Source organism: Eumetopias jubatus, unplaced genomic scaffold, assembly GCF_037043125.1.
Source record: "Eumetopias jubatus isolate StellerSeaLion01/CBP00866 unplaced genomic scaffold, mEumJub1_p1.0 scaffold_9, whole genome shotgun sequence".
Taxonomy (NCBI): Eukaryota; Metazoa; Chordata; class Mammalia; order Carnivora; family Otariidae; genus Eumetopias; species Eumetopias jubatus.
The window spans coordinates 27,523,177-27,536,349 of record NW_028274815.1 but is presented as its reverse complement, the minus strand read 5'-3'; the positions used below and the strand labels follow the sequence as shown (position 1 = coordinate 27,536,349).

At 40.3% G+C, this 13,173-nt stretch overlaps 1 protein-coding gene across 4 annotated transcripts in view; it reads right to left on the bottom strand.

Annotated features, from left to right (window-relative positions):
• Nucleotides 1–13,173, bottom strand: part of LTBP1 (latent transforming growth factor beta binding protein 1) — a 387,949-nt gene that overhangs the window by 19,404 nt on the left and 355,372 nt on the right. For all 4 annotated transcript variants that reach the window (XM_028117233.2, XM_028117231.2, XM_028117230.2 and 1 more), the window contains 5 exons: nucleotides 11,418–11,594; nucleotides 10,604–10,690; nucleotides 8,587–8,715; nucleotides 7,761–7,901; nucleotides 6,589–6,759 (listed from right to left, as the gene is read on the bottom strand). In XM_028117233.2, coding sequence (XP_027973034.2) covers nucleotides 6,589–6,759; nucleotides 7,761–7,901; nucleotides 8,587–8,715; nucleotides 10,604–10,690; nucleotides 11,418–11,594 — 705 coding nt within the window. The remainder of the gene's footprint in view (nucleotides 1–6,588; nucleotides 6,760–7,760; nucleotides 7,902–8,586; nucleotides 8,716–10,603; nucleotides 10,691–11,417; nucleotides 11,595–13,173) is intronic.

The following is a 13,173-nucleotide window of genomic DNA, read 5'->3' as shown; positions in this document are numbered from 1 at the left end:
TGCATATAATAGTTTACAAATTCCCTAATGACAGAGTAGATTTCAAATTTTTCTTATGCTGTAAAGATTACATTTTTCCCCCTGGCACTCAAGTACAAGCATGATCTGTATCCCCAGAACTAGAATTTCTGCCCCCAAAGAATCTAGAATCTTTCAAGTGTTCTCTCCGCAAAACTGGACAATTCCGCTGCATGTTGATCAATATTAGTGCCTTACAAAAATTGTTTTAACATTTTCCCATTTCTTTTGCGGCACTAGTATCTTTAGAGGTTTTTTATTTTTATTTTTTTAACTACTCTCACCTTGCTACACCTGACTTTCATTAAGAGTACTTCAGGGGGTCTAACACATGTAGTGCAGTACATCATACCACCAATAGGCGGCACTCTCCCAACACACAAAGTGTCCCATCAAATTGCTTCAAAGTTTTAGATCAAGACTTTTAAGTCTTTATGTTCAATTTACTTACAATATGTCTAATTATTTTAATAATTCACAGAAGTCTATTTCAAAAAGATAGCTACAGACACTGGGAACCCTGGGTATTTTGTTGATTGCTATTATTTTTTTTTAAGATTTATTCATTTGAGAGTGAGAGAGCACGTGCGTGTGCACACGCAAACACAGGACCGTGAGCAGGGGGAGGAACTGAGGAAGAGAATTCTCAAACAGACCCCCCGCTGAGCATGGGGGGGGGCCCTCCTCCCTCCTTCCCCTCCCCCCCCCAGGGCTCGATCCCAGGACCCTGAGATCATGACCTGAGCTAAAATCAAGAGTCAGACGCATAACCGACTGAGCCACTCAGGCACCACAACCCTGGGTATTTTAAATTCCAGTATTCAGGTGTGTCTAATTTTCTTTCACATGCAGGCTAATGGTTTTTTTTTTTCCATGTGATAACGGCATCCCATAGATCTTGCAATTCATAGGTACATTTTCCAGAAAATTGAACTTTATGCTTTTAAGAGTAGCAATAAAAATATTAAAAATTCATTTAAGATAAATGCAAGGCGTCACCAACTTTTGTTTACCAAGAATTACTGCCTTGCTTTAGTCCCTTAATTCATAAAATATATATTGTTATTATTCCCACCAGTGCACAGATGATGAGATACCACCTCTCACCTGGCTAACCCTTATCCCCTAGCTCTAAACCTGGAGTTTCTCCCAGTCTTGTTTATGATATGGACAAAACGGTTTGTTTTCCCTGACTTGGTTTTTCCAAACAGCTTTTTTTCTCCCAGAGTCTGGAATGATATACCATGATAAAGAGCTCAAACTTGCGGGTCCTCCCAAAGCAGTTCAGGCCCCCCTCTCCTCAAACATTTTAAAAGCAGGCAGCATTCAAAGGTATAAGGGGGGAAGGAGAAGAGACAGGAGAGGGAATAAGGGAAGAGCGGCCCCCAGAGGTTGAGGATGCGAAGGCTGTCGGTGCAGGATGCCTTCCACAAACTGCACTGTCCCACCTGCAGGTTCCCCTCAACCATCGGGAACCTCTGTCATGCCTGGTGTCTGGCCTCCATGACTCTAGCAGAGGATGAAGATGGGAACCTAAGCAGTCCCAGGAAATGTACTGAATTATATGACTATGCAACTCTCCTCGTGTACAGCTGCCCGGACACAATCCGTCCCCCGCCACTCCTTTCCCCGGGCATGTGGTACCAATCCTCAAGATGCCATCTAACTTCAGAGAACACTACTGAACAAGCCGCTCTTACCCCCTCCAACTACCAGTATCCTCGGACGTAGCTGCTGCCTTAGCAAGAATTAGTGCCCATGACCTATTGGACCAGAAGTGTGAAAGCCTGCTCCAGAGCCAAAGCTTTACTTTACACTGCACTTTAATGCTCAAGGCTGATGACAAGCGCTGCGATTTATTCCTCAAATTCCTCCAGCACTGTTTCCATCAGTAACTAATTGTTCCCCAAAGCAGCGCTGAGCTCCTAGGGAAACTGGACGGTTCAGTGCCTGAGAGGCTGGGATTACTCCAGTGCTTATACTAACAAACAGACAATGTGGTCCTTTTCAACTCTCAAGATATGCATAGAACAGCATATTTAAAAGATTCAATGACAGAAATGATGAGGAAATGCATTTGAAAAACCACACATTTTGTTTCCTCTTTGAAAGATGAGTAACAGCTTTAAAGTTGGTTTTTAACAAAATCAAGGTGGATGCTCCTAGATGTCTTTAGAACATCTTGAGAGCATGGTCTGAGGACCAGCAGCATCCGCATCATCTTGAGACCGGCTAGGGACACCGAGTCCTGCCCAGCCCTTTGCACCTAGAAACCAGAATCCGTTTTTTGATAAAATCTCCAGGTACAGGTAATTGGCATGCCCACTGATATTTATGAAGCAGCTGTCTCGGAAAAGCAAGTCTTCTTCGAGAACAATTACTTCTGCATTTGTCTATCCTTAATTCATGTTCAGATGCTATTAGGTAACTGTATATTTTTTAAGATCCTCCGACTTCAGTTACATTTGAAAATGCATTTGGCCCGAGTCATTTAGCAGTAAGTAGCACCAGCTGCTAATATCTTCCGCATGTGTCAAAGACTACTCTAGGTGTTCGTGTATTCACTTAGTCAATTCTTAAAACAGCCCTGAGGCAGGGGAAATTATGTTCACATGAGGAAACCGAGGCATGGAGTGACAAACGAGGCTGCATAGATAAGAAGTTGCCCAAGCAGGAGTCAAACGCAGGTGACCTGCTTCCAGAGCCCCTGTGCCGACCTCTGTGCTCAGGCCCCCCTTAGTGACTCTATGTCAGCAGAAACGCTCAGTGGGAGATGGTCTGGCGTGGGTACAACCAGAACGTCAGGTGCTAATCCAGGCAATGAAGGCTGGTCCGAGGACCACTGGGAAACCCGTTTAACTTTGCTGTGGACCTTCTCTGTGGGTCCAGAGTGTAGTTCTAGGCCCATAATCTTAGGGGTGTAACAGAAATACTCCTTCTGGGCTGCTTAACTTACTCCTATCCTCCGACTAAACCATTTAGAACAACGGTTTTCAATATGTGTTCTTTTGAACCCTGGGGTCCTTCACAGATACCTCAAGAGCCTAAGTAGCTGTTCTCCCAGCCAGTTCCTCCAGCATCTTTGAGGTTAATGAATTTATATACTGGAGGTTAAAATAGCAATTCAGTGGACAAAAGATTACCAATGTTTAAAAAATAAAAGATTGAAAACCAATGACTTTGAGGATTTGGTGGACTATATGCTAGAGATTCTTTCTGGAGTGTGCCAAGTACTGTACTGTGCATATATAAACTAAAACAGTGTGGCAATGCTAATCATTATAATTATATAATGCTATTATGATTAGCAATGCTAATTATTTTTTTAAATTTGGCAATGGGGACCATTCTTTTCCTGATACCCCATACCCTCCTAAAAATATTATACAGTATGTGTTTGTTCACACGTATCTGTTCAAATTCACATTTTAAAATGTGTTAAGTCTCAGTTAAGAATAACTGATGCAATATTCCAAAATTAATTTCTAACAGCAACATACTTGACTATTCTTCCAAAAGCTATGTCAATTAAATTTGATTTTCAAAGGCACTGGCTCGTCAGATTTTATGCAGTAAATACTTAATATCATAGGATCAGGACAGAATATGTGCAGAATCTCCACAAAGGAGTTTCCATAAAGACATATATATACACATACACACCATAACTCAAATGTTGGGGTTGTGAACGGAATATGCACAAAGCTCCTACAAATTAATAAGAAAAAGACACCAAGTCCAACAAAAAAAAAATGGGCAAAGGATATGATAAACAATTCACTGACAAAGAAATGCATATCACCTATAAACACGGAAAAGATGCTCTAATTCCCCAGAAATAAGGGAGACACATGTAAGATACTCTTCTCGGCCATCTGATAAAAACACTTTTCAAGACTGCAAATATCCAGTGGTAGACGGGTCTGATCAAAGAGTCATTTCAAATGCTGCCAAGGTGAGTGCAAATTTGCACAATATGTTCAGAGTAATATAGTAAGTGTACATACTTCCTGACCCAGCACTTTCACTTGTAGGAATTTTCTCCTGCAGATATATCTAAAATACAAGCATGAAGTTTCCCTGCAGCCGGGTTTATAATAGGAAAATCGAGATTGAGGCAAGGGGTGGGAGGGACAAACAACCCAAATGTCCAGGGCTGGAGGTGACTTCAAAGAAAACCTGACACATCCATAAAGCAGTTAGTACAGCCATTTAAAAGGTACCATCTTTCATCAAGTCTAAGATACCATAGATTGTAACAAGCATTCTGATATAACAGACATTAAAATGTGAAAATGTTCGATGCTGTCAATTGTAAGACACCCCCAATTTCAGAGATGCTGAAGAGTAAAACACAAAAAACAAAGCGTGTCTTACGGATGATACGGAATTCAGTTTTCTTTTTTTATTTTTTAAAGATTTTATCTATTTATTTGAGAGAGAGAGAATGAGAGACAGAGAGCACGAGAGGGAAGAGGGTCAGAGGGAGAAGCAGACTCCCTGCTGAGCAGGGAGCCCCGATGCGGGACTCGATCATCATGACCTGAGCCGAAGGCAGTCGCTTAACCAACTGAGCCACCCAGGCGCCCTCGAATTCAGTTTTAAATATGCTCTTAAACATACGGGGGCCTGAGTGGCTCAGCTGATTAAGCATCCAACTCGTGGTTTTGTCTCAGGTCATGATCTCAGGGTCCTGGTCTCATGGGTGGTGACAGCTCTAGCCCCACCTCTTCGAGCCCTGCTCAGCGGGCAGTCTGCTTGAAGATTCTCTCCCTCTGCCCCTCTCCCTGCTCGCTCTCTTTCTCTCTCTCAAATCAATCTTTAAAAAATACAAATATAAATAGAGCTATATAACAATAATTAACGTGTAGGAAAAAGGTCTGGATGATTAAAAAAAAAAAAAAACAAACCCAGCTGTTAAGACTGAATATCAAGGAGGAGAGGAGTTCAGTTGCGATGTGGTAGGTGTGGAGGGACAGAATATCTTGGATTAATTCTTCAGAAGGGGTATAATGTTATTTTTGAAAAAATTTAAACAACAAAACCACTGGCTAAGTAAAATGATCTGAGGTATCAGAGCACTGTGAGCTGTCTCAAGCCCCCGTGTGCTCACTTCCTAGGGATTTCACTCTCCTCCAGTGTGGCATCTGCCTCCGGGAACAGATGCCACAGTAATGCTAACAATTATACCCCTCCCTGTGTTCCTGCTCTACCTGCAGCCTCCCCGTCCTCAACAACCCAACAAGACAGACACAAACGCCTCCGTTTTACAAATGAGCTATGCTGGGTGAGGTTATTTTTCTCAATGGGCAGTTCGGGATTCCCGACCCAGCCTGCCTGGCTCCAGAACCCATTGTCTTTCAAGTCCCGGGCTACTATCATCACCATCTATTTCTTTATGTATTTGCTCTTTGTCCTTTGCAAGTCCTTTTTCTTTTATGGCATTTCAAATCATTTTCTTTTTTATGCTACATTGGTTTTAAGTTACTGACAATTTGAAAAGCTACAAAACAGCTTGAAAGTTGCATTCTAATGAACTGAAAATTAAGGCATTTCCTCTTTTTGAGAAATTCTTCCCGTCTTGACCACTCTGAGAATTTTTTCATTATAAACTCCTTCACTTTATACACCACACCGTATCTTTCTAGCTTTAACAAACCAATTTCATAGCCAAAGACAAAATGATATACCCTTGAACACTTTCTTTTTTTTTTTTAAGATTTTATTTATTTATTCATAAGAGACAGAGAGAGAGAGGCAGAGGGAGAAGCAGGCTCTCTGCTGAGCAGGGAGCCTGATGCTGGACTCGATCCCAGGACTCTGGGATCATGACCTGAGCCGAAGGCAGACACTTAACCATCTGAGCCACCCAGGCGCCCTACCCTTGAACACGTTCAAGGACTTTCCTTTAAAGAGCAGTAAGTGGCTGTAGAGGTAAGAAGAGAAGCAGTAAGCAGTGAGCTCAAAGGCTTGCAGTCACTGAACAGCCCAGAGTCAGCACCTCCCGGGTCCTCCTCGAACACAAGGAAAGGAGATAAACCCGGAGCCTAGCTGCTGCATTTTCCACTTGACCAAAGGTTTATCCTCAGATCTAACCCTTGAAATGAAAGGACATTTGTTCAAAGACACTTTCACTTACTTCCTACTCTCTTCCTTTATTGTTCTAACCCCTTTTGGATCCATCTCACCAAGAGGCTGACATAAAAACCGGGACTTTGACCTACAAAGATTTTCTCCAGTCTCTAATACTTTTTGCTCTAAGTACACACTGTTGGAAATGAGAAAGACTGTAGGAAAAAAGGAAGTAACGTGAAATATGAATTCCAAAGATCTATGCCACCAGTCGCTAAGTCGCATGATGTTTCTTTGGGTCATCTGTCATTCTTAGGTAAAACAGAATGAGGGTTTCAAAAATTCACGACAGGGTCGGGACTGGAGCACACATACCACACAACACCTCTGATCCAAGTAAGGAATCGGGAGTGAAGATGAAGATATAGAAGTGAAAGGACTGTCTGGCTCCAAGGGAGGGAGATGGACTCCAGTGGAAGCAACCAGATCAGGGCTCACCTGAATCCTTCATGGGGCAGAGGGCACACTGCATACCCCAGGCCTCTCCATACAAACAGCAACACTCCGTGTAAGTCGTCTGCTTGCCCACGAGGGGCCGGCTACACACATACTCCTCACTCAGATGTTCCCAGCACAGATCTTGGTAGACATCAGTTTCTTCTATTTGTTCTGAAAGGGGAAACGTGGTTCCATGACAATCACGCTGTTATTCTTATTTCATAGACAGTGTGCTGGAAGCCAGTGAGTCTCAAAGTTTCCATCTCTGCTTCTAAGAGTGACTTCCAAGTACAAGTCTGAAGCCAGCCTGGTCTTTCCATGGATCAAACTTCTGTCATCTCCCACCCATCAGCTGAATTTCAACCTGCCCATCATGTTCCAATTAAATCCCTCCCTCTGCAGCTTCCCATCATTATAGAAAGCACCACACTGTCTTCCTTTTATACTCCGTAATCCTAAAGCACTTCCGATTTTCCAATCTTTCCCTTTTTACATTCACTCTTCTGTCAAATCCTACCATTTCTTTCTACATAACACTTTGCAGATTCATGCTTTCTCACCCAGTTCATCCGCCAAAGCCCTGAACTAGTGACACTTCCTGTGCGAGTACTCAACTCCAAACTTCCTGCCTTTCAACTGACATCATCCAAGGTAGTTCCTGACAGTGATGATAGATAGATCAATTATGCCAATTTTAAGTAGCACATCATCTCATTGGGGATGAACAGGGATTCCAATAAATGGACACCAGGGGTGTCCACCGCCTTGTTGGATTCCACTGTCTCTTCCGCCCAGCCTCATCTGTGTTCTCCAGCCCAGTCAAACAAACCTGATTACCCTTCTCTGAACTCACACCTTCCTCAGTTGCCTTTGAGGGTGAAATGGGGCCAACCCTCAAGTGGAGAACAGCTCTGCTATCTGCTCAGCCAACCCATACTCTGTTATCCGTTAAATAAGTACGTGCAGGGTATTGACTCTCCTATATGCCGATGATATGCAGTTAATTATTTCTCTTACAATTATTCTGTTTTATTATTTTTAGCATTTCATTTTAATGACTCCAAAATACCTGAGGAGTCTGCTTTTCTCTTTCCCAGTAGTTCACATTTCAGTCAAAAGGAAAACCTTGCCATTTATTTGGACACAGACTTGCATCTCACATGCAAACGTACCATGTGATTCAGTTGGTCGTATACATCTTTTCTCTGAAGCATCCAGAACCATTGGATGGGTACAGAAGCAGTTATAAGAGCCTTCTGTATTAACGCACTGGCCATCAATACAACTATTAGGGTCCTGACATTCATCCATATCTTAAGAGAAAAAAATTATTAAAGAGAATCAGCCATCAGTTGTACTTCATACACTTCCCAAACTTTACACACTGCTAAATTTTGTCCAGATTCCAGGGGCTGCCACATGTTAATTAACTATACATCATCATCCAAGAGAGAACAGCTCTGACTTTAAAAATATTAAATTGTATTGATCGGAAAAATAATGGTGCCCTGCTGCTGCTGACAGTAAAGAAAGAAAGAAAACATTTAGGAACAGGATATGCTTCAAAATTTAAGATAAAATGCCTCTTTATGATCGTTTTAAAATTATTTCCTTTTGCTATGGTTTTCTGCCTAGTGTATATATATGGTTTTCTGCTTAAGCCTTAAAGTCTGGGTCAGTATTTAAAAATGACTTTCACTTGCATGGTATGAGTGATGAAACAGGAGGCTCTCCAGACTAAAAGAACACTTCAGTTAAACCAGTGACCTGAATTATAATTCCACATTGAATATTACCTCTTTGCTTGAAATGTGTTCAAATAGGAGTATGGAGGTTTTTTATTTTCTTAAATCTTGCTCAAGAAAAAAATCCATAAAACATTTAAAGATCTTTTCGACACGTGACTTAGATGCAAGGGAATTGTTTTTACTACACAGCATTACTTATTTTTTTCCATCTGTATATTTTCACAGCACAGTGTAGCCTCTTAATACCTACCAAAGCACTGCAGTTTGACGGGATCATAGTATGTCCCCTGCTTACAGTAGCATTCGTAACCAGGCTGAGTGTTCAGACAGAAGCCATTTTTGCAAATTTCTTGCCCGAAGAGCACACATTCGTCCGCATCTATGGGGGCGGAAATGGAGAAAGAGAACAGTTAGCTTTGGTCTTTCAGGTAAAAAGAAGAGTCTAACCAATATGGGGCTTCAAGTTAGATATTATAATATTCACAGTCCAAAGAATCTTCAGATACAACAACAGAGAAAATTCTTCAAGTTAGGCCTAACTCATAGATACAGGAAGAGAGTCTGTGATATCTTGGGAACAATGTCCAAAACATTAGTGGATAAGGTCTTTTTGTAAATATGGTTTCTGCGTTGCTACCTCCCATTTGATGAAATACTCTATGGGTTTTACAATGCAACCAACAATATCTTCATAAAAATATACCTTTTAAGAAAAGTGCCTTTCTATAAGTGTGTATTTTGGCCCATTAACTAGTTGAGATAAAGAACACTCCCAAGAAGAGTTTGATGGAACCCGATGAGGCTTCTTTCTTGGTGATAATGACCAGCTAATAAAAGCAAAAGTTGCTAAGGGTATTGGCAGACCCATTCCTCCACAGAATTTATAGTGTTCACCATCTGCAGACCTCAGTTTACTTAGTGGTAAGTTGGGGACAATAGCAACATCTGCCTGATAGGACTGAAACAATTAAATGAGAAAATCCATGTAGAAGACTCCATAGACTCTCAAAAACTGTTATCCCTTGCTTTCATTGCTATTAATATTATCATCAGTTCTAACATTTTAGAGCAAATGTCATGTCATTAAAAAAAACTGTAGGCTCCATAGATGAATCACTCAAAGTTACACAGCTGGAAAATGGCAAAGTCAGGTCCATAATATATAGCTGTTTGGATCTGCAACTAATATTCCAACCGTTTACAGCACTGCTAAGACAGGGTGAGGAGGAACTTATTTTTATATGAGAGAGGGTAACTTTATGGTAAAATCAGGGCTCTGTTCCATAATATAAAGTGAGATTTAACTATATCCCTGCAAAAACAAAGTAGGATATTTGTGAACTTGAAAACCGTTAAACACATATTGCAAACCAAGTCTTCTTTTTATTTATATTGGACTAAATCATAAATATATTTTAAAAATACATATGGAATTTCCTATGCAGCTACTATCATTAGAACACTAGTTCTCAACAACAGATGGATAATAAAAATGTTTAGTCTGTAGTCCAGCCACTTAGCAGTTTTTCAATATTAAGCTATAAAGGGGAAAAAAAAAAACCCCACATTGTATTTAAGAGGTCATAATATCTCTATCAAGGAAATGTCAAAAGTGAGTGGTTAACAAGGAAATATTCATACATGTGGTTTAAATTCTGCCAAAAAGGCTGTGCATTTATTCCAGAAATATAGACTGATAGAATTAAATATATAAAACACATCTACTTTAATTTTCTCCTTTTCTTTTTCTTATGAAGAATCCGTAGCCATTGGTAAAAGTATCTTAGCCATAGCAGGATGAGTTCTAAAAAGGGCAAGAAGCTTAGTTTTGTTCATGACTACACAGACTAACATAATGAGAGTCAAAATTATATGGTCTTATATTATTTCTAACGTACATCTGGAATAAAAGAATAAATTTATAAAAAGTACCTCCTAGGTACAGAATTTTGGGTTAAGTATTTTTAGTATGTTATCTCATTTAATTTTCACGATAAATCTCAGAGACGTTATTTCTATCTCAGACAGGAAGCAACGGAAACTCAGGAGGTTAACATGACATCCCAAGGCCAAACAGTCCTACGTGCTCTAAATCCCAAGATAGAGCTCTGCCCAGAGTCGGTAGTGGCCGTCCAAGAAAAGAATTAAGGGCTTTCTAATCAGTTTCCACGATGAGAAGAACTCTAATTCTGTTGAACCCAAGCTGTGCTTTCACTTGAATGATGATACGCACATGTGCTACAAATTCATTTCAGTTTGATTCTGACCTTTATAGTTCTCACCACCCATCTCATAAGAGGATTCTCCAGTGGGGACGAAACCTTTCCCTCTAGGACACATTTCGGTGAATTCAGCTGAATTCAGGAGAGACAGAAAAAAAAAAAAAAAAAGGAGTTAAAAGAAGAAAAAAAAGAACATCCTCCATTAATTTGTGTTTAAAATTCAGTTTTTCTTTCTCAGACTCAGTAACTTTAAGGCAAATCTTGTCATCTAATTTGGGCAAATAAATTCAGTACAATCTCCAAAATTACGGAGTAGGTGCAAATAAACTAATGACTTTATAAGTTTACTTGTAATTTTAAAAAACTCTCCAAGTTCATGCACTTTTCATTTACCTACATTTTAACTGATGTGATGACTTACTTCTCCATGACTGTGGTTTCTAGCATTTTAAAGGTTTAGTAAGATTCCATTCAAGCAAGATCTTAGCCTAAATATGCAAGCTCTATTTACAGATAAATGCGGTGTCAGTTTTAGCAGAAGAGCCTGGTTTTTTAAAAACGGAACAAAACTGAATCACCTTTCTGCCAAAATATCACATGGAACCTCAGGGTAACAGTGTATTCTGTGATGGACTGAAGTTAAGTTCAAGGTGTCATTTGGAGGTGGGATGACAGGGAGGGTTCCAGCCCTGGGTGAAACCTACTGTAAGGTAATCTCATCTCGATTCCGCGACGGCAGGTCCCAGGCAACGCCATCGTTACAAGGCTTAAATGCAGAGACCAAAACGAGAACATTCCAAGGCCCTGGACACCCAAGGACCAGATCCAGGTATGAACACGCCACTCAGCAGGTCCTTACCAGTCCCCACGACAGGGCAAGGGAAGATCTCACAGTTGTCTCCCCACCCGGCCCCAGAGGTGCAGCAGCATTCCTGTTTGGTGACGTTGGGGGCCAGCACATTATCACAGAGACTGGCGTCATTGAGATTATAGTAGCATTCTTTCTTTTCTTCCTTGGGTTGATCTTCATCTAAGTCTAAACAGAGTGGAGAAAGTAAAAAGAGGACCTCCAGCACCCATCAGATGAGTATCACAACAGAGCACAGGGCACACCAGTAAAAAGGGAGGCGGGCTGTGCCAGCAACATTTCACTTACACAAAGCGGCCTTTCACTTTCAGCGGTGGATTCTTCCACTGCAAGATAAAAATGCGCTGGACTCCTGAATTTTGATGGATTTCTAACACACCCCAAGAGTGTAAATCTGTCAAAATCATTTCCTTTTACGTTAACCAATTACTTTATTCTTGTACATTTGGCCGTGACAAGAGTTTCCATATCTGCTTTCTTGCCAAACATAGAGCTGTTCTATATGAGCTATAACACCTACTTAAATCAATGAAAACTTTCCCCAACATTTGACCAGAGATGTGGGGGCCACACAAAATATTTAACTCTTAGGTAGTTATTTGAATCAACCATGCCCCAGTCTTTTCTGAATAGAACAAGGCAGCATAAGATAACCAGAAAAACACTGCAATAACCCAAAGTCTGTAAAATAACCTTTCGTTACTGAAAGTCTACTTCAATTGCTACAAAATAGGGCTTTGACTGAAATAATGAGTACCAGCTAAGCCTCAGGGTAGAATTTCAAGGCTGGGTTCTAGTCTGGCTCATGTGTGTTCTAGAGGAATATATTTTCCAACAGACTCAGTTTAACCCTCTGTGAGAAAAGACAAAGTGATAATGACAGAATACAAACAATGAGAACAAAATCCACCCACTTTCAGATAATACTACAAAAATGATTTAATCCCATCAGATTTGTAGTCTATGCAGAAGAGTGTGCTTTTGAAAAACAACCGATATTTTGAAACTAGGCTTGTAAAATAGTCTAACCTCTTCCCTACCACATGTTGTAGAGTTCAAATTACTGCCTGTGATTCAGTTAGAACTTATTAATAGTTTTTATTTTATGCTGTATCAAATAAAAAGCTGACTACTGACATCGCAATTACTTAGATTAATTCCAATGAAATATTTTCATTGGAATACTGCTGTTTCCAGATTCTTAGACACAAAGAAACTACAGGGACAAAGGGAAAACATTTGCCAGTCAGGATAACACTTTAACGTCAACACCTACCTTTGTTTTGCAGTTGGTAGGTAAACTGTATTATTAGAAAAGTTTAATGAGATATTTTCACAATAGTTTCCTATGTATTTATTTTGGCAGGGTCAGGTTGACTGTGAAAACTAGATTAATATGCCATATAGCAAGTCTTCCTAAAACAGAAGTCCACAGAATTGTATCAGAAAAGCTACTACACTTTCTTTCCTCCTATGGCAAAGAAAACAAGCAAAACGACAAACAAAATGGATGTATACATTACTCTCGAAACATAGAACAGCAACGAGAACATAAAAGATCCCTTTCACACTTGATTCTGGCTCCTTCGTAGATCATTCTGTCTTTGGCATAATTCAGTCTGGACTCTCAGTTAGCATTAATAGCTGATGACAAATTCCAACCTAGAATAAGTGTCCAGGAAAAAGCAGAAATGCTGATTTCTACAGCAGTTTATGAAGCGGTTTTAAATCATTTCCTTGTGTGTGA